Source organism: Pezoporus occidentalis, unplaced genomic scaffold, assembly GCF_034315485.1.
Source record: "Pezoporus occidentalis ecotype Australia unplaced genomic scaffold, CSIRO_AGI_Poc_V1 ctg22, whole genome shotgun sequence".
Lineage (NCBI taxonomy): Eukaryota > Metazoa > Chordata > Aves > Psittaciformes > Psittacidae > Pezoporus > Pezoporus occidentalis.
Genome location: NW_026914072.1, coordinates 522,832 through 549,298, shown reverse-complemented (window position 1 = coordinate 549,298; position 26,467 = coordinate 522,832). Strand labels below are relative to the sequence as shown.

Here is a 26,467-nt window from a genome sequence, read left to right as displayed (position 1 = left end):
AAACTTCCCCTGTTTAAGTTTTAACCCATTACCCCTTGTCCTGTCACTACAGTCCCTAATGAAGAGTCCCTCTCCAGCATCCCTATAGGCTCCCTTCAGATACTGGAAGGCTGCTATGAGGTCTCCACGCAGCCTTCTCTTCTCCAGGCTGAAGAGGCCCAACTTCCTCACCTGTCTTCATATGGGAGGTGCTCCAGTCCCCTGACCATCCTTGTGGCCCTTCTCTGGACTTGTTCCAACAGTTCCTTTTTAACAAATGAGTTAACAATTGTTAACACAAAGCTCTCCTTAATTCTTTAAATTCCATCACCTTATTCAAGCAATGGTGGACATCAATTTTCTTGCAAATAAAAGATGATCACTCAGCAATTCTCCATGTAACAAAGCCAGCCTGTCTTCCTCAGCACCCTCTCAGTTCAGGCTAGCCCTTACCTTTTTGACCTGACCACCCATGCCATTCTCGCTTCAGTCTTTGTGGATGAAATGCTTGTACTTCTTAGTCAAGATAGTTACATGTGTGTACAACTTCCATCTTAAAGGAAGTTCTCACTGGCCTTCAAAACATGTCTCACCAGTACCAGCTTCCCTAAACTACTCTGCCTCTCTCATCTTCCTGCATTGCTTCTTTTTTCTTCCACTGTCTTTCAGATCTCCACAAAACATCTACCTCATGGCTTCTCTGTGCATGTCAGAAAGTTTTGCACTGAATTGGGCATATGCCCTAGATTCAAAGTGATAAATACAGCAAAAACAAATGCCAAGGGCAGCCTTTCTAATGATACTGAAATTATCCAGTGCATAATCCAGTGTATAGTAAGTAGTATTCACACTTGCAAACTACCTGATTTTTGAACACATGAACTTTAACAGAGAAACATTTCTACCCCGATAGCTCTGGGCTTCAGGAACTTGACACTGCAGCCTTTACTTCAATGCTGGATTGAAGGGAAATCACTCCACATCCTACTGCTGGATTCTGTGTTCACCAATACATTCATACAGCACTAGCTTTTGAGATAGGATGCAACAGCTTCATAAAATGAACTTGATTCTTTCCTCACAGCTCTGTAACAGGCATAAGTAGCAGGAGACACAAAATACGCTAGCCTAGCAGAGGGTAGAACAGTAAAGCTCCTGGCAGCTGAAAAAGTCCCTAAAGCCAGGCACTGCCCCTCAGGAGCTTGTCTAATTCATACTTATGGCATCCAGAGCAACCCTGAAACAAGGAGAGACAACAGATGCAAATCCCCGTATCTCCAGCTTCTCGTGAGGCTGTACGCATTGCAAACGCACATAATCGAGCCCTATAATGTTTGTATTCACACAAACACAGAAATACACTGCTGAGAAGTAAAACTAATTTCTTTTTCTTTTAATTACTAAAAAAAGAGGATAGAGGAAAAGTTTCCTTTATGATCTCTACAGAATTTTTGTGTTATAATGATTGATGGCTTTCCCTGGTCATTATTTCATGCTTACTTTGCAAGACTGAGGGTAGATGTAAAAATTTACCTCAGCATCTCTGAAAGACAGGAGGGGAGAAGTAGTATGCACAGTGCTTTGAAAGCACAAACTACAGCTTTAATGCCAGTTAAGAGTGGTAATGCACCATTACATTTAACACTAAGAGAGATGCACAGAGGCACTCCTGTCCTTTGAATCTAGTGCTGTCCCATAAGTCTTCACACTCACTGTCACTAAGTAGCTACTGGAGGGAAAAAAAGATTCAACCTCAGAATCAAAGTTCAGGGAACTGAAGTATAAATTCACTGTTCACTCATAAGGCTTTGAATCATATGTTTAAAAAACAGACATCTATTAATCTCATTCAATATTTTGTCCATAAACCCACTCAAGCATCCTTTCTCAGAAATAACAAGTGGTATTTCAACCCTGTGGTCACAAACAAAAGCTAGAATTTATTTCCTTTTTGTCTAACCATACCTTAAAAGAAAAAAAATAATCAGTTGTGATGATCTAGACCAAATGGTATGTCACAGCAGCCATCAGCTACTGCAACACACAATTCAGAAGGGCTGTGTAAGCCACTCTAGAAACTGCATTCTTCCATTGATGGCTCCCCCGGCCTGAGCCACACAAGGCCAGGCATCTGAGCTAGTGAAGCTGTAGGCAGAAGAATATGACATGTAAAAGTCACTGCTATGATATACAATCAGGTTTGGTTTACTGACAGACTGAAATAATGGCTAAAGAGAGGAAGAATATGGAAGGAGGCTTAGGCTGTAACTTTCATCTTTCCAAAACTGTATCAAACACAATACATAGATATCTGTTATAAAGGCAGCAAGTACATGTTAGGTAAACAAGTAGTTTGGCTTCACCTTTTTTAAAAAAACAAAAAAAAGCAACAACCTCCCCCTAGAAATAACAACTGAGACAAACCAAAGTTCCTAATAACAAGAACAGCTCTTGGTCCTTTACTTTGACGGTGTATTTCAGTTTAGAAACTGAATTATCAATCAGCTCTGAATTATTAGAGGCTGTTGAGCACAGTGGTCTACTGGAAGCCTCATTCAAAAAGCCTCACACATTTGCTTTGGAAGGCAAGACACCCTAATAGACAAACTAAAACTCAGTTCTAAGTTTGTGCACCACAGAGCTGCACTCTTGTTGCTTAATTTCATCCTTAATGCAGGCAACCTAGGAGTTATGCGGAGAACCTATTTTTACTGCATTTTTCAGTTCATCAGCCAGAGAACCTGGGAGAGCCCTGCTGATGGCAAACTCAAGAGTCTTCTCTAGACTTAGCATTCTCCAACTCAGACAGTTGTCTACCTCCTGTGGGCAGCCAAGTGGAGCCAGCCAGTCTTTACCACCTGTGGATTTTTGTCTATAGATGTATCTGTCAGGCTATTAAAAGGCAATTTTCCAGTTCCAGCTTGATCAGTGCAAAACGTATCTTTGGTTGCATTCTGGTTAAGTCCACTATGAAAGATACACATGTGCATTTCCCTTACTTAGCAGAAGCCTTATCTTGGGATTTATTAAATAGATGAGCTCACAGAACTCCCATAAAACCTGGAAAACTAGGGGAGAAGGAAAAAAAAAACCAACCCACACCACAATAACCCTTGTCACGCCAGCAAATAATGCTGGCCAGCTTCCTGTACCTTTCTAACTACAGCAATGCATGCTTGCTGATTGACCTTGACACTACATTCATAATTGTTTTAATTTGGGCATTTTCCATCAGTTACATTGGCTCTTTTATGTAACCAAATGGATTTTACCAGGTTTTCCACACTAGTGTCTGAGGGATGTAATAGACAACTTCACTAATAACTCTGTTGGGAGGTGAATCTTACCTCTTGCTTTCCTTATGAGCAGTACACATTGTTTAATGATTGACTAACAGAAAGACAACCTTAAAATGTAGGCCCTAGAAGTGTATTTTGTATTACAAGTTTCACTGCTAAAACTGTTATTAGGAAGGAAGCACTTTGGGAAGTTACAGACACAATCATTAAATGAGTTAGCAAGACAGGGAAAACAAGATTATATGGGGACTTGCAGGAACTCTACAATGCAGTTTACTTTTCAGAGTGCTTCATAAAAATACTGCTTGTAAGCTCACTTCAGAAGAATACTATTTTAAGCAAGACTAACTCTGCAGCAAGCAGTAACTGGCAGTAGGAATGACCTGTGGCAGAGAAAAGCAAGCTTGTTCCTGCACTCCTGAATTTGAGTATTGATAGAGTGGAAGTGATGGAAAGTTTGTGGTTTTGAACAACATTAATCCATTTGTAGATTGCTTTATTTAATACCAAGTAATTAGAAAATAATTAAGATATGCTCAGTGACACTGAACATTTGCTTTTAAATCAAAGGCTGAATTTAGCAAGTACAATCCTGTTAATTACAGCTTCTCACTAATCAGATTGACTGTCTAAGGCAGTTACCTGATTCACAACTCTGTCCTTCACACCTCCCCATCACCATGTGTTTTATTATTAATGTCTGTCACCTAGTGAAATGTTTTCTCTGAACGTGGTATGGAGTAAGTATCTTCTCCAGGGTTATGCAAGAAAACTGTCAAGTTAGGAGTCAAGCCTCTGCCACTTGAGTCCTGCTTTAAGTGAATTAGCTTATAGATCCTCCTGTTCATACACTTAAAAGTGTGAAATTCATTAGAAATTGACCTACCAACCCATCTGCTTCTAGCCTTGTGACAGACAGGAGTGCATCCATCAAACACTTGTGTTTAGCAGATTTTATATTTGATTGTTTTTATCACAACAGTGGCAAACATTCAGCAGACAACACACTGGACACTACTGGAAAAAGCAAAAATGACTTCTTGGTGTAATTAATTAAATTACACTAATTAAAACATAAACAGATTGAAGTATTGATCTAAACCCTGAAGTTACAACATAAGGACAAAGTCTTCCAGTTGCATATAGAAACAATGCAAAATGGGTCTGAAGTGGTTAAAAACACCAGCAACAATTACTGCTTTGTGAAGAAATCTCACCTACCAAAAAAGCATTCTCTCTCCACTAACTTCCTCTTAAGTTCAAGAAAGGGAAGCAAACAGAAGCAGGCTAACACTGGTGCTTCCATGCTTTGAAGAGAAAGCAGCTCCCCTGGGTATGAATACATCAGGAAATTAAATCAGCTCCCTCATTCCCCTAGCTGTCTCCTGATTACACCCCCAGTGTATCTCAGAGACAGCTAAGAATGTAACTCAAATAACTTATTTCAGATTCCATACAAGTTTTTTACCAGACACTGAGGAAAGCACAAACCCTCTGTCCAGTTTCTATGGGAGGTCTTTTTTAATTTTTACACGTATTTAAATGTTTACTTTCAATATGAAGTTAAATTTTCATCCAAAACCTATACAGCTGCTCCCACTACAGTCTAGTATGACTTACCTACATAAAAGCAGGAAAATGCATTTGACTGACTTCAAATGAATTAGTTAAAATAAATTGAACCTCCATGTGGATATTTCTATTCATAGTCGAAGTGAGCTTCATTTGATTAACTCTGTTTCCCTCCTTTGAAGCAATCTACATACAATTAAGCTCCTTTGATTCTGGATAAGTAAAACACATTAATTTGGCCTAATCCAATTAACCCACTTGCATTCAAGTTCATTTTCCTGGTATGTTCCCATGTAGAGCAATTTTAATACTCTTAAAATAATGTTCAGTTGAGTGCTATACACACGTCACTTCATGTATATCAACTACACCTCATGCAAGAAAAACAAAATTGCTGGAACTCCTACTCAAAGAGTCATGCCTTTAACCCTTTTCCCACTTACCTTTCTCACATTATAAAAGTCTCGATGGGGATTACTCTTTAATTCTTTAAATTCCGACATTTCATTCAACATCTCATGTAAACTAAACTTAGATTCTAAAAAGTTAAGCCTCCGATGACAATATGTTTTTCTGTAAAAGAAAACACAAAAGTCAACTTAAAACTATTTCTATTTTAAGTTCAGAAAGAACTTGAAAGTTTTCACAATAACTTTTTTTATTTATTTTATGAAGACCAAAAGAAATCCATTCTTCTTATACTACTGGTTAGCAATCAATAGCCAATATGATTTCAGACCAACTCTCAAACAGAACTCTACAGAACTGTTATGTCCTTTAAGTACTCCAACTATTTATCACTGCATCTGTGCATATAATGCGGTTTTTTCAATAATGAGAGAGAAAGCATAAAGCCTGTAATCAAATGTGATGTCAACTGCTACAACTCTGAAACTATACCTTCAATGGAGCAGATCACCTCATATATAACAAACCACCAGCAATCCAGACTACAGATCACTATGGGTATCAAAAAAAAACACAACAACAACAAAAATCCAAACAACTCCCCAGGTTATTTGCTGTTTCAATGTGAAAAGCTTTTTAAGAAGCTAAGCTATGATTCAGTACACTTACATTTTTTATGCCTTAAAACACATATATTGTGTAGAAATACCTTTTTTCTAAAATATTTTCTTTTGCTCTTCTTTGAAAAAATCATGCATTTTTGTTCCTGCTTGCCTACTTTGTCTTCGCTTTCATCTTCCATTATGGTTCTCCTTCTATTTTTAACCAATGACATGTTTTTTCCCTTCACCATTTGTCAATTCTTAGAGACTCTACAATATTTTTGTAGCACTAGTAAGGTAACAGCCTTCTTTTTTCTGCTTTATTGTTGACAGTCTCTCCTGAGTGGGACACAAATCCCATCATGCACTTGAAAGTCCAATTCAAACACAGTCTCATTGTATCTGATATTGATCAAAACACATTTGCCCACTGCAGGAAGTCTTTGTTGGGTTTTCTATTATTCAAGACACTGAAAAACGGAGGAGAACAGGTGAGACTTTCACCAGTTAAAGAACAGTAAAGTTTAAAGAGTAATGGGTTCTTGATCTCCAAGCAGCCCCAAGTGTGACAGACATCAATGGCAGGAAAGCACCTGCTACAAACAGGAAAACAATACCACATAAAAAGCTTATGCTCTTTACTTCCAGGATGACTGGACTCTTTGCTTTTGGTTTGTGTGTATTTATCAGGAAATGTGAATCACCCTGCAAGAGCTTAATCTGAAGAAGTGAAAGGAGTAGATAACTGCTCCTGCATTCACAAAGGTGCTAGGTGTTCTAACATCCTCCAAGGCCCTTCTTACGGCTCCCTGATAAACACTGTTAACAAAAGCTGCAAAAAGAAGGGTCTTCACTATGACTTGTGTTTCAACTTCTTCCTCCTTGTTCTTTATCTTCTCAGTAGCTGTCTCTTGGAATGTAACATGCTGAAACTGGAAATGCATTTCCCCACTGCATACTGTAAACAAAGCATAATCAAACTAGCTTTGATTTGGAGCAGCAGTGCTGATAATGCTGACAGAAACATAGGCTTTTGCTCTTGAAAAAGCCCTTAGGGAATGAGGCAGTTCTGTTCAGCCCATCTGCTTTGTCACTATCAATATGCAAGGCAGACAGATCACACTGCAGGTGTCAGACACAGAGTCAAAGGGAAAGAATGCACCAGGTGCGACTAACTTGTGACATTGTAAGTGATGATCTTCCACTGGCAGGACTAGAAATGTAGTGCTGGCAGGCAGGGCAAATAGTTCAAACAACAGTCAGATTCCTGCTTAGTTCCACCTAAGGGTGGATTCTTTTCCTTTCCCAGTGTTGAGGCCATGAGAAACCCTGATGGTTCCAGTCCTCAGCTGGGAAGTAAACTGAAAAACCTGGATGTACATGTTCTCATTATGTACTGGACAAGGACACTGCTTTGTCACGAGTGTGTCAGTGATTATTCTAGAGTTGTTAAGTTTCTAGTTTTTAGAGATTTCCCAGGAGTTCGACAGTTCTGGGAAATTTCAGACCTATTTTGATTGTGCGTGTGTGGATCAGTTTTGCAACACATGAGCAGTTAATTCACATCTGGAACAAATCACACTGAATATTTATGTTTCTGAGCTGTTCTGTATGCTCTACAAATGCAGGGTTTCTCTTCATGCAGCAGGAGTAGAACAGACATGAAGAAATTCCAGACAACTGTTCAAAACCCTCAAATTCAGTACAGGCCAAAACAAGAGGCAAGGTTCAAGTTTCAGTTTCCATGCCTCAAGAAGCTTGGATGAGATCTGACTCCAGTGGGAACATTTGGCCAATTTCTTGCTTCTCTGTTAACTGCTTCTCATTTTGCCACGGTCGATGTAGATAAACTAAAAAAATTAAATATATCTGTACTTGGCTTTTTTTTTTTTTACTTTTAAGTAATGCTTAAAACAAAACAGTACTTTATAATGAGTATACTGAGGAATTAGATATTGCAAAAGTGAGAAGTATTAAAAGGTAACCAGCAGCCTGAAGGGACAGAGAAGAAAGAAACATACGTTGGACCATCTGCAATTAGAGCAAGAACGTGGCTCAGGTCAAGGGTATATGTCTCAAGGTCAGGATATGGCAGACTCCGAGGCTCATTGAGTTCCATCATTTCTTTGTTATCGTAAACAAAGGGAATGCCACCTTTTATCTTGATAACATAATCCAAATTGTCTGGAGCATCATCAAGATTGTAAGGATCTTCATTTTCTTCTGGGGGTGAATGGAAATCTGGAAATAAATTTACATTGCATTTAGAGAAAATAGCTTGCATAAAAAGCAAAGTAATTACAAAAAGGACTTTTCGCTTCTATAATGTTTCATTTCAAGAAGATCTTAATTTTCCTATTAAATTCACATTTTCAGTTACTATAAAAGACCTGTTGTCACAACACAGCTTTACTCTTACAAGCTTTAATTGCAGTCTCTAAGCTAAGCGCCTACCTTATTTCAAATATTATAGAGTTCTCTGAATCAATGTCTAAATATATTTAATACTATTTTTTATTAATGTATGACAGCACAAGTTTCAAAGTAAGTTTTCAGAAAGACTGAAATCTCTCCTTTCCACAATCCAATGAGCAGGAAATAACTTCTGACTCGGTGCTTCTCACACTGACCAAGGCACTGGTTGGTTTGTAGGGTTTATTTGGGTTTGTTTTCCTGTGTTTTTATTGGTTGGTTGGTGGTTTGTTTTTTTTTTGGGGGGGGGGGGGAGGGTTGGTTGGTTGTGTTTAGGGTCTGTCTTTGTTTGCTTTTTTTAAATAAAACTCCCTTTTTTTTTTTTTTAGTAGAACCAAGAAGTGTAGAATCCAGGGATAGAAAAACACAACTACAGTTTTCCCATTGGCCTTCTGATCGTGACCAAAATCATAAAGTACCAGAAGCACAGTTGGGATTTGTTCAGTGCAGTTTTATAATCCCTTCACAAAATAACAATTTGGGGTTTTTCTTCTGAGAATCAGGTAAATGCACACACTTCTGGGAGATTCAGCTTATGTGAACACTTAAACACTATTGCTCATGTTCAGGAATTTTCAATGCTGCTTCTACAATATCTTACCACTGCAACCAGCACAAAGTATGTGCCTCAACCACATTTATGTCGACTTAACTGCATTGTTGGGCTCAGACTTGTCAGGCTACTTCTTTTACCTATTCAGCTAAGCCAAGACAAAAAAATAATTAACTGGTCCTTTTATTCACCTAAAGCACCTGAATGTATGGTATAAATATTAGAGATAAGAATGGTATCAGTTTGTAACTATCCAGCTCAAACTTGTGCCAATTAAGATACTGTGTAATGAGATAGGAAGTTTAAAAATGATAACCGCAAATAAGTTATTAACTTAATTATAGCTTGAAAATATCTCCCTGCCAGCTGTTCCAAAATATCTTTCCTGTTTTGAATATTCTTTACATTCTTTCTGCATAATAAAGGCTTGAGAAACATGTTAATTCATTCACCCTCTTTAAACCACTGAGCTAGAGGGTACTTGATTTAATATGTCCCTTTATAGCTTAGAATACATTAAAAAACAATATGGACACATCTACAGTGGCACATCTGTTCAGACCAAAGGTTACTCCTCACACACAAATCCAAAACTAGCAGTGACAACAGTTTAATGCACAAGCAAAGCTTTCAACACACAACCCACCTAAGAGACAAATATCACTTATGACATTTATAGTGGGGAATATAGTCAACCTAATAAGTCTTGTTGAGTGATGAGAGTTTATTAAACTGGGCAGAATGCCCAACAAATACAACTATACAGCTTTCAGCCTTGACCTGGTAAGTGTACCATGACTGTAAAATTACTGACTCTGGGCTTGCTAACTGGCATGTCTGTACCGTGCTTCAGTTTACAATGAAGATGAGCTCATAATCCCTTTAATTTCAGTATGCCAAGATCAGGATAAATGACTCTTCACTTCAAACCATACCCATATAGCTTCTTCCTGGAGCTACACAAGTGTACTCCTTACAAAAATAACAAACAAAACAAAAATATCAATAAGCATCTACTGTGTGGGGTTTTATCTTTTGACAGCTTCAAAGTTTCAGATTAGACACAGGATTTATAACTCAGGTCCATCAGTAATTCTCCACCACTACTAACAAAATAAACTACAGAGGCAAAGACACTCAGAAGAGATCATCACAAAAATCCAACTTACCTTTATGACAGCAGTGCATGGGTTTTATTCTACATTTTTAAAGAGAACAAGGATATTCACCTGGATACACTTCATCTTCAACCCTCCATTTTTCATCTTGCATGCTACACAAATACTGAGATGTTGTTCTTGGGAAGCGATGGTAGGCAAGACGAGAATACTTTTCTCGAATGAGAAGAGCTTTCACGAGGCTCTTGGCAGCTTGTTCATAATCCTCAACTGTAACCTGAAAGGAAAGCCTGAATAAATACTGACAAAAACAAAACAGCAGTTTTAGCAACAAACTGAATCCACGCCAGTAACAAGGAGACTGCATTTCCAGAAAGGTTAGTGTATCTGGCTTGACAGTATGGACCTTGCCCAAAGTCTCAGGAAGCCAGTGACAGAAACAGAATCCAAATACAATGTGCAAAATACACTTTTTTTTCCTCCTAGAGTATATTACCCATTTACTGAATGCCTGATTATGCTTTTATCATAAAAAACTAAATCCAATATATAAAAAGTATAAAACGACCTGACCTTGACTTTAACTGTTTCACAAATTGGTATGTTCACAAGGCAATTTACAGTTTGTGGCAGGGAGCCACACACTGTCATGTCACACTTTACATACATTAGCTGCCCATGGTTTGGCATTCACCCTCCTCCCCCCAACATAAAAAAGGTTTCTTACCCCTGCACAGTAGTCCCCACTAATTGAAACTCTCTGAAATTCTGGTACATTGTATGGCACTTGAACTGGCAGAAAAGCACTTGGAACAACTGGTGTTGCAGGAGACGGAACAGGATTGGCCGATGGCGCTTTCCATTCCTGAGATGGAATTTGTAATGACAAAGACTGGGATCGAATCATCTTGAAACTTTTCTTCCTATAAATTCATGGTATAAAGCATAAAAACAAGCCATGGTATAAAATGCTGAATACACTGGAAAACTGATTGCAGCAAAGAAATTTGAAATTTTACAAACGCTATCTCTCATACCACAGGAAAAAAATATTAGCCACAAAATATTTGTGCTTGTAGCTTTTTTCTATTGACATTTCACATGACATTGATACACACAATTGCACTTATCCTCCACATGAACACAATATGACAGAATTTATTTACAATCCCTGTAAGATGCCCTACATTTATTTTTTTCTTCTTACAAATTTAGCCATTTAGTGCCCTGAGGGAAGGAATGGACTTGTGTATCAAAGCCATGCTATATTACTCTGATAACTAATATTAGCCTTTTGCTCAAGTCTCACCAAGCACTGCCTAAGGAATGGCTACGTGCTCATCTTTTTTCTCACAACTTTAACTGAATGACTACATATGAAATTTTGATGCAACTGTGACAGACGCTTACCTCCAACAAATCAGCTAAAAAAAGAATGTTGTATTTCTCCGTGAAGTAATATCTCAAGTGAAGGTTTTGAGTATCTCCAAAAATTTAATTTATTTTCCTTACTCAGTTTACATTTATTTAAATGTATTTTAAATACTCATACAATAAGTATGTTATAAACTAGTTGTGACATCATTTTCACACTGTGGAAATAGTTCCTTGTTTTATAAACTAGATGCCAAAATGTTAAAATGACAGTAAAACCACTAAGAAAAAAAAAAGGAATACTGGAATACTCTCTGGAAGTTGCATATTCTGTGAAATTCTGAAGAATAAGAACATGGAGTGCTGATACAATTAATACCCTGATTAAATTCCACCCTCTCTTAAGTACTTGTAGCCACCTTAGAAATCAGCATGAAATTCTTGAAAGGCAGTGCTGGATCAACTACGACTGAAACCAAAAGAAGTTATAATCATGAAACTGTCCTTGAAGTACACTTCAGTCCCACAGGACAGGGATGAATACTTGTTCTGTTCCCACTTGTAAACATAATATCCCACTTCCCACAGCTAAACTGGTACAAAAGTTGAGGTAGTTTGACAGAACATATTTCAGCAAGACAGTTTCCCAAATTAGAAGTGAAACTTACTAAATTCAGGAGGAAATAGATACCAAACAGTTGTTTGAATGAAAACATCTAGTTTTCCCCTTCTGTGCTTGCTTATGTCTATGAACATGCCAACTGGGAAACCCACTTGCACAATTCAAGACCAGAAGTCTCAGCCTGTATCATCAGTGTGTCATACCTTAACTAAATTAACTCTTCTCCCTTCTGTTCCAGAAAGATGATGCCAAGCATCGCCCAACTGATTGTCTGCAGCTAACCTAGTGCATGTGTTTAGCTATCACTTTCAAAAGGTTCTTTGTTTGCTTGCTTTTCGAAGAGTCTGTATATGTCCAAGCCATTTGGTGTCAGACTGCTGCTGAGCTCATGTGACTCTAGGGAGTAGTCCAGCCAGTCCACTGAAGTTCAGACACTGGAACAGCCTGACACCAGGATAAGGCCACCTCTTTTACAGGAGGTTTACCTTCATTACATTCATGGGTGGACTGGACTTTTTTTTTTTTTTCCCTGAGAAAATTCAAGATGTGTGCTTTTATGACTAATAGTCGTTAGATTTTATCTAGTTAAGGAGTTAAGGAAACCTACAAATAACCTCATTATGCCAATAGCACTTTTCACCTTCTCCCTTGATGTTAAATGTGATGTCTTTGCTTTCATCTATTTTTAAGGAGACTAAAAGAAATATCATACCACTGTCATTTTCTCTGTGACAAAATTTTCTGGTTTTCCAAATTAAACTAGAATAAAGGGGGGAGCAGAAAGTGTTTCTTTTTCTGACTCAAGTCTTTGGGTTGTGTTCATTTCTACCCAGCTATGCTGTCTGTTAAACTTACATAAGCAGTATCCATGCTATTGCTGGAAATGCAGCTGAGACAACCTCACCAATCCAACCTCTCCAGGACTCATCCCCACACCTTCTGCACAGCAGAGGGTAGTACACAGGTGCCCTTGGTACCTGCTGCTGAACTTTCTCCTGAAGTATTAAGAGGCAGGATGTTATTTGCCAGTTATTTCAATATTAACCCCATTTAAAAAACTGTTTTCCACTAAGAAAGAAACTACTGAACAAACCTTTTAGCTGTTTCCGCAGACTGTTGTTCTGCCAGTTCCTTCTGCAGCTCCCTTTCCTTGGCCTCTTTCTGCCCAATAGGGCAGTCTTCAGGCACGGTGAATAGTGACAATGCATCTTTGCTATCTTCTTCTCGGAGAACTTTAGCAAATACTTTCTCTGCTAGAAGTCGTACTTGCTCATCAACCTCAGAGATGTTCAGCTTTGGAAACTGTCTGGGCATCTCAGCTAATAAGGAAGACAGTTGACAAAGTTATAACTACAAGAATAAAGATGTGTGAGACTGGGGGGGTTTCATGGTACACCTATCAAAATTAAGAGCTTAGAGCAAAAGCAGAATAAAGTAGAACAGCTACACAGAATTTAAACCAGTATGCAGTACACAAGAACCATAGGTATCCACCAAGAATCTTTACTTGTGTAGCCATGCTAATTTGTGAATCAGCCACTTCTTGGTCTTAAGACATTCTTAAGATATGTATGACAGATTTGCCAGTAGATTCCACTTACTTGCATTGCCAGGCTATATTATTTGTGATATAATGTATACATAGCTGTACATACTTGCACTGAACTTGGAAATCACATCCACCCAGTTGCCTGCCCTGCCCAGTGACTTTGAACGAATTTGAGAGCCACAAACAGGTTAGAAGAGCAGTCTGCACATTTCTACTTCACTCCATCCTTTCCACAAATAAGAAAGTCATGGAACTGCTTTGAAGTAAAATGCTTGCACAACAGGAGCAAATATGGTGTGACTTCTCCCACCTCCCCTCCCCCCCCCCCATTTGTTTTCAGCACTTTGTATCCTGCTTTTGAATTGTATGTGGGAAGCAGACAGGATATGGGCTTTATACATATCTGGTAGCATTCTGGAGGGGAAAAAAATACAGGCTTTGTAAGCTACTGACCAGTATTATTCATTATGTACTATAAAGCTTTTTGAATGCCTTCAGTATGATGGAGCTTGTAACAAATAAGATTAAATTCTTATTACCAAAGTTAAAAATAGCGATGAACATGTCACAACAAATGGATCCAAGCACTGTCAGAATGTGATGAAGTCTGGGTCCAAAACTGGCATTTCACAATCTTTTGGTTACAAAAACACAAGCATATTTTATAAGATGATATTCATTTACATAGCGATGTATGCTGAAAGTGAGCATGACAGTTTTTAATCGCTCCAGACATAACTTATCAGGGCCCCCACTACAGCATTTCTGCAGGCATGCTGCAAGTTTCAAATGTTGATATGTGATCCTTTTGATATGTGATCCTGTTGTTTTCAGCCTAAAAGATTCTAATTAATGTCCACCTGTTTTCAGAGTTGCCTTGAGAACACTTGTGCTTTTATTCTAAAAGCAAATACAGATGAAAAGTTGACAAGAGATATACTGGCCCATAAATGGGCCATAAACATGGCAATGTAAGGAACATCTACATTATTTTGTATTCTTATTTTGTAAGAACTATCTCACATCCCAGCAGAAAAATATCACTGGTTTTAAAGAACTATGGATCTGACTCTGTAGCTTTTCTGCCTGGAAAGTATTTGTTTTGCAATTAGCATTAAGTCTTCATAAAATCAAGTACAGCTACATAAGAAACATAAAAATACCTACATATTTGGCTGAATGATTCAATGACAATGCAGTATGATGTCTCATAAGCATCCAAACTTAGATTCAGTTTCTCAATTTCAAAACTCAATGAAGTCATGGGAGTCTTTCCACTGACCTCAGTGTACACAGTTGTCAGCAACAGTAACTGCCACACATGCAGTTCCCAGCAACAAGGGCCACTTTAGCCATTTCAGCCATGCAAGAACTTGACCACATTAAGAGTGCTAGCAATAATAGTAAAATGTGGAATTATAATGCTTCTCCTGGTTCTAAGTCAACAATCAAAACATCTTCACTACTAGCTAAGACAGGAAAAATCAATTGGTTGTATGTTTATCGCTGGCTGAGCATTTGCCTAGTGTAAGTCAACTTTCTCTTAGAGAACTGTAACCAGAAACAAAATGCAGTCAGAACCACATTGCATGAGCAATCATACTATATTTTAAATCTTTACAGTAATACCTAAGTCAAAATGAAGTGATACAAGTACAGTATTCTACCAAGACCAAAGTGTTAGGTATTTTTTCTTTCTTACAGAACCTGATCTCATGTTCCCCACTCAAACAAATGTGAGACCAGGGCACAAAACACTTTGAAAGGTAGGTTCACCCACATCACTGCTACTTTATGTCACTGAAATGAGCTTAATAAACCTAAAATAGTCATGAGGCACTTGACACAATACTCATGCAAGCTATGCCATCCTGGACTGCAAAAGCGATGAGAATCTTGTATCCAGTATCCTTCTATACAAATGCTGTCCTTTACCCAAGGTGAGCAACTGGGGGAGCAACAGCTAGACATACTAATGGGATAGGAAGGGGGTATGAATGGCATCCAGCAACCAGCAAATGCTCTTTTCCTAAACCACTCTCACAGAAAGACTGCTTAGTTGTTCTTTGGTTCTGCACCTTTGTAGAAGAAAGCCACTGAAGCGTACTGCATAAAAAAAAATAAATGATGGAATGATTATTTTAAAAGCAACTATTGATCAGGAATGTAATGGGCTTGAATATATAATGAGCACACACCATGAAAACAAGAACGACAACCGCCGCCGCCTTCAAACCCCCACGTATAGCCAGCTGACACCGCAGGGAGCCGCATCCCGTCACCGCGAGAAGGTGGGGCCCGGCCGGGCCATGGGGCGCAGGAGCCCAGTCACGGCCGCCTCAGGTCCGTTCCCGCTAGGGCGGCTGCCAAGGTCACCACCACTACCCCGGCCCAGGCCGGCACGGCGCTGCCGCCCGCCTCGGGACTTACCTAGTGCCCCGGAGAAAGCCATGCTGGGGCAGGGGTGGGTCGCGCCACCGGCGCTCCCGACGGATGGAAAGACTCTGTCAGAAGCCGCTGCCGGCGGAGAAGGAGGCGGCGGGAGGGAGGAGCTGCTCCCGCCAGATGCCGCCGCTCCCCTGTGCCGCATTCCCCCACCGGCCGGCCGGCCGGCCACCCCGATACCGCAGTGCCGCGCCGCCCTTTCCCCGGCCCTTTATGGCCGCCACGGCCCCCGGGCGGAGAAGCCCGCCTGCCGCGTCCCCGGCCCCACCGGGGCGGCCCGCTGCTTCCTGGGCAGCAGCATCAGGGCCCGGGGAGGCTCCGCAGCAGGTGGGGCCGGCAGCTGGCGGAAGGAGGGCACTAAGGTGGGGGGCGGCGGGCACAGTGTGCAGCGTCGGGCCGGACGAAGCGCCAGCCGCAAGGACGACCCCCGGCTCTCTGCCCGCGGGTCCGCTGGGGTTGGGGGTGCTTCCCGCCCCAGCCCAGCCCAGCTCTGGCGAGCGGGGCGAGCGTCGCGGGGGGCCGTTAACGGTCGCCCTGACTGGGCGGGGCGAGGGGGCGCGCGCCCTGTCCGTACCTCACTGAGGAGACTCCCGCCCAGCGGCGGCGGTTGTTTGTTTCTGGAGGAGACAGCCGCTGCGGGCACTGCCCGGCTCCGCTCGCTCCCTCGCTCGCACCTGCGAGAGTGGCGGGGGCAGGGACGGCGCCTCCCCCTTGGGGCCGTGGCTTCAGCGGGAGCCGGAGGAGCGGAGGGAAGCCTTGTTCCGCCGCTTCCCCTTCGGAAGCTTCAGGACAGAAGTCGCTCTGTCACATGTCTCCACGCCGGTGTAGGAGAGGGCTACCCGGGCCGCGCCGCCTCGGCCCTCCTCAGCCCCCCTCGGCTGCGGGACGCCGCGTGAGTGCCGCCTTCACAAGCGCTCGTTTCAAAACTCCTTTTCAAAAAGCGCTTCAATGTAGAAAACTTTGGTTTGAGACCAGAAAGTCGTGAGGTTGGTGCAAAGATGAAACCCGATAAGTAAGTTTGCTGGCGGTGTATCCGTATCAGACTTTTTCTCAGAAATGTCCCCCCTTCAGCGTAGCGACACGGCTCAGGTGTTTATGTGTGTTTTTTTTTAAATAAACTTACCGGATAAAGAGCTCAAGACAAATAACTGAAGGTCGAAATAAGCATGAGTAAGCAGGAATGAGGATCATATAAGGATCATACTATGTAAAATAATTTGACCTTATTTTGAGATATTTTGGGCCCTGAAGTTGAAAGGTTTACGGATGTTTATGGTAAATTTGGGTTACAGTACTTGGAGTCTAACCTGAAGACATTTAAATATAAAAGTATCTGTACAACACAGGGAAGCACTGGGAACGTAGTGACTGAAGAACAAGGCTAGCTATGTAATGAGCAGGGTAGAAGTAGATCTCACAAACTGTGTGAGGAATCAGGTGGTTCTGTGGTAAGTGTGCTGTCCCCGTGTCCTCCCAACTTGGTACACGAAAAAATGTTCCATGTGTAAATCTCAGAGGTTTTTGGCTTCAGAAATTCCTTTACTTCCCACAGCTGGTGAAGAAATGGAAGTGAAAAGAAAAGTAGGTAACCATACAAATTTTGAGTTGCAAAGAAGAGCTGCAAAAGTTTGCGTAGTCTGAATTGCAAATAAGGGCAGATATTTTGACTAGTATCAACACGATCACCTTCATGTACTCATAAAAAAAGATAAGAATTATGGCCACAGCTGTTGTATGAAACATGTACCAATCCAAAGCATTTGAAAATGAGTCACAAGCAATTTTTTTTTTTATTTTAAAATAATAATTCTACTACTAAAAAAAAAAAAAAACAAACCCAACATTGTTTCTTAGCTTGGGAAAAAAGGTTGTACTGCATGTCCATGTTTCTCCCACTCTGAATGTCTTCATCAGCTTCATCACCCAGACAAGCCATCTGCCACCCGGAAACTACAAACTGTAAATGTCTGTAAGTCTGACTCATAGTTGCCCTGCCCACACGATATATGAGTAAAGGACACCTGTTGCTGCTGGCCATTCTGTAGACACGTTTACTGCTGATCTGTTAGTCCTGCTTCTTTTCTCCTGTTTCCTATGTCCTTTTTCCAGCTGCCTCTCTGAACTTGCCCAAACTTGCCTTCTTCCCAACATGGAGTCTGCCTGGCAGTCTGGGCACCTTAGTGGCCCTCTAGTCATAGTTGTGCCCTGACTGCTGGACTCGGGTATCCCGTGGGTTCTTGGATTCTTCTTTTCAGCTTGGCAAATAGGTCTTGCCTCCACACTTGATTTAATCTCTCTTCTAACTGTGGAATGCAAGAGCCTGGAAGAGTTCCCTCCTGTGCTATTGCTGGCTTTCTACCAACTGCAATGAAAAAATAACGGCCTTAAAGATAACTGAATTTCTACAGTTTTCTTTCATGGAAACAAACAGCTCTGTATACCACAAGTGAGAAAACATTGCAGTGTGAGTTAACCTTTTATGAAGGCCAGAGAATTCACACAGAAATAAGACCTTAAAAATGCCTTAACAAAGAAAAACCTTTATGACCACTGAAGTACAAATCTATAAGGATGTCAGACACTTGTACTAGGTGACCATGACTATTTAAACGAGCTTTCCTTTTGTAACAAGTTGGAAGCCCTTAAAGGCAAACTGAGATCATAACTTAGTAAATGCATCTAATTCAAGCATTAAAGAAATACTGCAGTAAGTAATAATGCCAGGATTGACTGTAAGACTAGGGCAGTGGTAATAAAAAATGGTAGTAAGAAAATACTTCAGGTCCTCTCACATTTCAAAAGCTGAGAACAGTGAAATAGCATGTTTGCAGTAGCAGATATTGTGCATTTCCATTAGCACCTGCAAAACATAAAACCTTGAACTTTGCATCTAGACTTAGAACACCCCAGTGATGTCAGCACCGTTAAACACTTACCATGTGGCCCATGAAGGAGTCTTTCTGCCAGTCCAGTTTTTTGGATAGATTATACTTTTATACACATATTGAAAGTAGTGCAAGTATCTCCAGAGCCATTTTCAGTTCTGATTCCTGCATTAAATGTCAGTACTTTCTGAAGCCATTTAGTTAACTTCTTTTGTGTAGCAAGCGGTTCTCTCAGGTAAATTTTGCACTATGTAAAAACGTATTTCTTTTTATCTTTATAATCTTATTTTGCAAGAAAAAGTTATCCCCTTCCTTTTACCACAAAATTACAACTGATTACACTTTTTTACATTATTTTTAAAATTCTGTATTTGTTATACCTTCAACTTACTCTAAGCCCTACTTTAGAGATTATTCTTTTGGTGACAGTAGTAAACTCATGATCATTCCAGTGTACATGGTATTTGGACTGCTCTTTTGCAGTCAGTCTATTTCAAAAAGGAAATGCAATAAAAATTTTAAAGCTATGCTTGCATGTCAATATGTCCTGAGGAATGGAATAAAATAAAGAAAACCTTAAACATACATCTGTATTATTAATACTTATTTTTAGAAATAGACACATCTTGTCTGGGAGATGATTATAGCTGGAATGCATATTCATCAAAATTAGGGAACGGTCTCTCGTTCTCACTTGAAATCATTTCAGTTATAATGTACTGCTTTCATTTGAACAGTGCCTTAAAAACTAATGGATTTTGAGTTCATTTTTTTTTAAATAGATTCATATTACTGACAGTGATACTGATAACAACAAAACAACTAATGGATCAAATGAAATATTTCAATCTATAACATACCCATTAGTGGCTTCCAAGCAATATTAGTTGCAGTACTTGCTTTTCTGATCTTCAGTCAGTTCAATTAATGATATGCTTGGCACACATGCATTTACTTACTTAAGAGTAGCTGATATTCCAATAGCAAAAACCTCATGCTTAAATGAAGTCATCTCCAAAAGCTGGAGGGGAGGTTTGTGCCAGATGTGAAATGTAATTGAATTACGTTATCAAATACTCTATACTAGAGTATGATTCAACTTTTTAAACAAAATGGTAGATGAAAATTGTAATCAGTCAAAAAGGGAGAAAATTATTCCCCGAGTGATTGAAATGATACAAAGCAAATCATATCTGTCTGTTTTATGAAGTCAGCAAATCAAAAAAGCATCATCTTTCTTATCTGCTGCTTTTCAAAAACCTTGTAGGAATTTTGACATATGAGTGTTCAATCCTGTATGTGAATTAGACTCAGTTAAGAACTCTCGACACAGATAACTGGGTCTTTCTCAGTATTGAGTTAAACTAGAATTTGTAAATCTAAAAGTTTGGTTCCTACTCAAAATATAAGCAGTAGATTTTCTATATTTTAGGGACTGCTCAAGGCCATTCCAGAAAGTATGTGAGAGCAGCAACAGGGAGAAGAAACTTTGGACCCATTTTTCATAAGCTCCATCTTGGATAGTTGTGCTGTTCAGAATATGTACATACAAGATACATCTATGCTTATATAAAATTTGAAAATTACTTGCACTGAGATTTAAACTGATAGCAAGTTTGGAAGCCTGTTTCTTGGGGTTTTTTTTCAGTAAATGACATTTTCCTTTCTGAAAGGATACCTGCAAGTACAATTGTCCTGTAGTGTGTTATTGTAAAAAAAACATAGATATAGTATGCAAATATAAATTCGATTATTTAAAAACTGAAGTGGGAACTATAGAAATTACAAAAGGATGTGGCTGTTCAGTGGCTACTTTGAAAATAAACTAGGAAAGTATCTGTGCAGTCCTAACAATCTGAGTCTGAAATAACAGAAGTTTTCCATGAGTTTATAAATGGAATATACTGTAATACTTTGTTGCACAAGAAAGGTTTACAAGCAAGATGGGATGCTGTGGTTTGTTTGGAATTGTAAGCTGTCATTCGGATATTTGGAAAGCTTTCTTTCCAGCCAGTTGGCAAATTCTTTGCTGGCATCTACTAACTGCCTTGCTTTGTCACAACAGCAGTGTGAAAATTCTAGTTTAAAACCAGTTTGTCTCAAACCTGCTTAGCTTGGACTTCACAAGTATTTACTCTTGATGGAGGACTGCCTTGCTCTGACATTATACATAATGTATCTGAAATTCTGAAATTGTAAGGAGGGGAGTTCTGACTGTATTGGGGAAACCTGTATGTGGAGCTGAAAGGCTTTTAGTCTGATTTTAGTCTGAGAATTTTCTGAAAGTTACATTTCGCACCTATTATGTGATCTGCAAATGAAATACTTTTTAACCACTGCTGTACAATATTGTTTTACTTAGCTTTAAGAGGAATTTTATTTGGTCAGAATGAACATAAAATACAGTATTCAGAAAGCAATAGTCTAATAAATTAAACACTGCCAGTGCATGAAATGAAAGAGTATAATTACAGCTCACAAAGGGTAACTCCATGGTCAGCTTTGGAAACTGCTAAAATAAAAAATATTCTGCATTATTTGATTTCTGCAGAAATCAGTACTGGAATCTAAATTGTATGAATAGAATTAGTTTACATATGAAGTTTGCAATAGAAGTGCAAACAGTTCCGTTAAGTGATACTTGGGTCTGCATTTATGTTACATCTAGATGACCACTAAGGTTTTTGTGATGATCTGAAACAAGGGTTCGCATCTGGCTTATTTGGCACTCAAGTCAGAAGTTTCATACCCAAAGAACAGATATCTGTGTGCTGCAGGTGGAGCACATAACTGTCCAGAAACTGGGATATGCAAGATATGGTTAAGACATAACCTCACACAAACCTTACATAACCTTACACGAACTTTACATAACTTTATTTAACTCAGGGCGAGGTGTTGGTGAACAGAAATCTTCCCTGTCCCCACAATATCCCCATCTTTTCTTTGTTTTACGAGTGTATTTTCCAAGTCTCCCCTTTTAGAAGTGTGGGTGAAACTCTGCAGCCTCCAAAGCCGGGAGTACATTTGTTCACAGGAGTTCTTAGGAGCCATTTACAGCCCAGATAAACCTACTCGATGTTGCTTGTGTAGTGCTAAGCAGTGTCAGTTGGCTTAGTCAGAAATCCAACTCCAGATGGTCTTATTTTTATACAGAAACTTAAACTTTCACCTGGGAGAAACTGCTTTATTTTTTTTACCAACCTGCCTGAGTGAAAATTGCCATGGCTAGGCCTGCACTTCTAGACAAGAGTGTCTTAGAAAGCCCCTGTCTTCCCTCCATAAATCTCATCTGAAACCTAATGTACGGGAATCCACAGCCTGTGAAATTCGCCGCCTGTTTTCCTGCCCTATAGACAGCAGGAGAACAACGCAATGTGTTTTCCGGGGCCGCGGCTGCCCAGGAGGGCTGTGCCAAGGGCCCGCTCCGCGCCCGGTTTCGCGCTCCACACTCCGCCCGCCAGCGCCGGGACGAGGCCTGCCGCAGCGAGAGCACCCGCCCTCCCCGCGCCTCCCGCCGCCTTATGTAAACTGCCGTTACGCAAGGAATGCGGATTTCACCTTACATAACCGTTGGCTCCTAACACAGGCTGCTTTAGTGGTGCCATTAGCGGCCATACATTAAAAGGAGGGGAAAGTGGTGCTTGCATTATTAGAGAGCTTCCTGGTTCCAGAATGGCTTGGTGACCTGTTTGCTGCTGTGGTACTTTTTACTAAGGCAATCGCATGAAACTCCCATCTCTTCCTTCACCTGGAGGAAACTCTCTTCTATTAAAATAACAGCACACATACTTAGGTCATATTTGTGCCCTTTCCTGGGTGTCTAAGAGAGATTCATAGTTATCACATAGAGAGAACTTAATCCAATACGAAGGGAAATCAAGATCTGTGTATCTCAAGCTTTATATTTCAACTAATGCCACAGTCAGAGGACCTGATTCTAATGTCTGTGTACAAAGGTAGGATTTCCAAGTGCCTAGCTACAGGGTTAGGCAAAAGAGCCCTGTAGATAGTACTCTTGTCTTTAGCGAACATTAGGAGAGATCCCAGAGATGAGTGGGGCCTGTTTCTGTTCCCTTGTCCTCTCGAGTGAAGGCAGAGCATCATTAGGTGCTGTATACCTGGGATACTTTCATGAGTAGATGCTGTCAGGGTTTCTGCTTGATGCTTCACTCTATACTGATTTTTGATCCTACAACTCTTAAATACTTTTCTTTTTTTATGTAGTGCCCTTGATAAGTTGGGAGAGTGTGTTGGTGGGTTTGGGGTTTTATTTGTTGGTTGCTTTTATGTTGGGTTTCCCCCCTGCCCCTTACTTTAGCCTATTTTCTCCCTGGAAAATCTTTGAATTCCACTTTAAAGGATTCAGTGTACAGGAGTGCTCTGCTCAGGGTTTTGCTCTGGTTCTCTACTTATATATTTTTGACCATACACCTTCATACCCCTTTTTCACTTGTTAATGCCCAGCCAGCCCTAAAAGAAAAATACAGGATGAACAAACCCATCAGTAGATAGTTAGATGGTGTCAAAGAGTAATCATTTTCCTGTTGTGCCTCACCTGTATTGCTTCATAATCTTTATGAATTGGAGGTGGAATCTGGACTCGCCTAACTAATTGTAATCAACCAATAAATGCCTTCCAAGAATGAGTCCAGTTCCATTTTTAACTGTCTGTCTTGGTGTCCACAACATCCTATGGTACTGAGCTTGTTCTCCAGCTTCATTGTGCGCTGTGAGCCAGGGGGATGTGAGGCAGCTTTGATCCAAAGCTTTTATGACCAGAAACAGCACAGCTCTTTGAGCTCTTAGCTTTTGTTGGCTAAGACTAGAGCTAGTGTAAGCTCATGTCTTTTCCAGTATATTGCAAAGGCATCCTCTATCTGATCCTTAGGCAGGTAACAGCAACGTACTATTGAACCAAAGGAGTGTATATAACCATGCTCAGGCATGTTGTGCTATAGTAAGACAATTGATCTGTGGGGTGGGTCTCTGTACCTAATAAACCACTTTGCTAGGTCATGCAGCTGAAAATAAGTAATTTGCACAGGAAGTAGCACAAACATGGACAAATTTCTTTGACACTCAGGCAGCTAATAGAGACTGTAGCAGATGAAAGAAAGTATGAAATGAAAGGGGACCTGCTAGGTTAGGCAGCTGTTTGAATGGCTGATTCCTGTCATCTCTATGATCCAAAGGGCATAAGCAGGGAGTAAGGGAACAGCCAGACTTTTTCAAAATTCAAATTATGTTGTTATTTCATATAAATGAAATATGAATTTTAAACTGTTATATATACTACCCTCAAAACAATGGGGAAGATAAATTTGCTGTGTGCATATATGCATTTAGTGATTTGGTACTGAGATCAGATATTTGGTTAAAGAGCAAGAGTAAATTTCATGTACATTCTCTTTGTTTTTCCTGATATGCTTTAACAGTTCCCAGTATATTGAAACTGTTAATACAAAACATTCCTGTTGTTGATTACCAAAATACCCAGCAAGGACTACACCAGTGATGAATTCTGCAAGTGAAAATCATGTACCAGGGAAGAACAGCAAAGTTTTAAAGGCGTAACTGTTGTGACCAGGTCCAGGGTGATAGTTGCAAGGTTGCTGAGGAAAAAATGAAACAACTTATTTTCTAATGTTAGCAAGTGTGCTAAATGTGCCTAAAAAATAGAGAATAAAATGTTGTAGATCTGCAACACCTCTGGAGGACATAAAATGTTTTCACAGTCTCAGATTAAATTAATAATCAATTTTGCTGATTTATAATGTAGAATCAGTTTCCCTACAAATTAAGGTAGGTTTGGGTCTCTTGTTCTAGCAAGAAGATATCTGACTGATAACTGAAAGAGGGTAGATTTAGATTATATACTGGGAAGAAATTCTTTACTGTGATGGTGGTGAGGCACTGGCACAGGTTGCTCAGAGAAGTTATGGATGTCCTGTTTGTGGCAGTTTTCAAAGCCAGATAAGATGAGGCTATGAGCAACCTGGTCTAGTGGAAGGTGTTCCTGCCCATGGCAGGGGGTTGGAACTAGATGATCTTAAAGGTCTCTTCCAACCCAACCCATCCTATGATTCTGTCAATCTATGATGAGTGATGTAAAGTGGTTCAAAAATTGGAAGAGTGTATCAGTAGTTTCAAACCAGTTTTGCCAACTTTCTCCATGCATGGGGTCAGAATCTACAGCCTTCATTTTCCCATTTTTAGTCACCAGACAAATATCCCGTGGGCATAATTAACTGTGATAATTTGGTAAAAGGGGAAAAACTGAAAGCCAATGCCTTTTTGCCTGTTGCGCTGGTTGGCAGTTCCAGCTTGGTAAACGGTTGAAAACAATTCTTTTTCATTTTTTTTTTTTCAATAGTCGCTATGTTTTCTTGTGATTGGTCACAATAGAGGCTTCTAGGAAAAGTCACATAGTCCAAAATGACTGCCAATGGAGCACGTCTCTCTCTATCCTATCTACTTTTCAAAACCAGTGCCGGCTTGGAAAATGCTGTGCTTAAAAAAGCCAACAGAGCCATCTAGTGTTAAAATTAAAAATGTACAGTTTTGAGTGTTTTGAGCTATGCGCAAGAGCAAGATCTAGGTGCAGTCTTAAAGGTCAGAGAAGGAAAACAGATCATAGTCTTTCATATTAATCCCTGACAGTTGTTTCTTACAAACTCTACAGTTATTTGTGCTAGAATTCAGTGTTACAATTCTATGCGGAGATTTCTATTACTTCACTAGAGAAACCCAAGACTAGTAAAAAGGTTTCCTCTCATATTTAGCCTCAGCCACTTTGGTATTATTTAGTTATAAATTTTCATTTCTTCTTGGCACTTAAACCCTTCAGATACCTGTTGCATGCTGGTTCAGGGTATATACTTAATTGTTTTCTGTGTTTTTTGCCTTCCTTTTGTGAACTCTCTTTTTGACAGTCTGGCATATCAAACTTGATGCAGTGCTCTGAAGAGGGTCAGAAAGCTGCGAAGAGGCCACATTGCAGGTTTCTTTTTTCCTCAAAATCCTGCAACTAGCTTCAATGGCTGCTATCTCCCTTCCCAGTAATCACATTACATACATACAACAGACATGCACACAATTTACACTGATTTTTGCTTCATTATTCCTCATGGTGAGCTCAGATAAAATTGCTCATAATTTGTCATCCACCGTCATTTACCTTATTACATATTCACATTATCATTTTCTGCCTCTACAGATAACTTCTAGAGGAAAAGATGCATGATTTTTAGTTGGGTTGGGTTTGTTCTCCTCAATGTAATGTAAGAAGGTGAGTGCAGATCAACTAATGACTACTCAATAAACAGGCAAAACAGAATTTAACTGCCCTATGGCAAAAAGAATGGGGTCAAACCAGAGCTGGGACCATGCGTGAGCCAACCTAACAGCTTATGGTGCATGGGAGATGTAAGACAGAGGGCAAAAGAGGTCACACAGGGAAAAGCCACTGATGTTTCTGAGACAAACCACCTCTTCCTGGGTCCATGTCAGAAGTCATTGTCTCATAATCATTCTCTGTTTTTTTCTGTCCAAGTCTTATCTAATAGTATGGTTTTCTTAGGCAGCAT

At 39.9% G+C, this 26,467-nt stretch overlaps 1 protein-coding gene and 2 long non-coding RNA genes across 6 annotated transcripts in view; 2 read left to right on the top strand and 1 right to left on the bottom strand.

The window, feature by feature from the left end:
• AMPD3 (adenosine monophosphate deaminase 3) overlaps positions 1–16,704 on the bottom strand; it is a 34,386-nt gene extending 17,682 nt beyond the window's left edge. For 2 of the 4 annotated variants that reach the window (XM_062620130.1, XM_062620134.1), the window contains exons 1-6: positions 15,979–16,156; positions 13,093–13,318; positions 10,731–10,926; positions 10,115–10,280; positions 7,882–8,101; positions 5,294–5,423 (exon numbers count right to left, since the gene is read on the bottom strand). In XM_062620130.1, coding sequence (XP_062476114.1) covers positions 5,294–5,423; positions 7,882–8,101; positions 10,115–10,280; positions 10,731–10,926; positions 13,093–13,318; positions 15,979–16,138 — 1,098 coding nt within the window. In that variant the 5' untranslated portion in view covers positions 16,139–16,156. Of the gene's footprint in view, positions 1–5,293; positions 5,424–7,881; positions 8,102–10,114; positions 10,281–10,730; positions 10,927–12,935; positions 12,995–13,092; positions 13,319–15,978; positions 16,157–16,567 lie in introns of those variants that run through there. The other 2 variants (XM_062620131.1, XM_062620135.1) reach the window with 2 other exon arrangements.
• Positions 6,666–7,779, top strand: LOC134164422 (uncharacterized). The gene is made up of 2 exons (XR_009965131.1): positions 6,666–7,253; positions 7,305–7,779. It is a non-coding gene; the product is annotated as an uncharacterized LOC134164422 (long non-coding RNA).
• A 1,209-nt stretch (positions 16,705–17,913) lies between the features above and the next one.
• LOC134164420 (uncharacterized) overlaps positions 17,914–26,467 on the top strand; it is a 35,743-nt gene continuing 27,189 nt past the window's right edge. The window contains exon 1 of the long non-coding RNA XR_009965130.1: positions 17,914–17,952. This is a non-coding gene — a long non-coding RNA (uncharacterized LOC134164420). The remainder of the gene's footprint in view (positions 17,953–26,467) is intronic.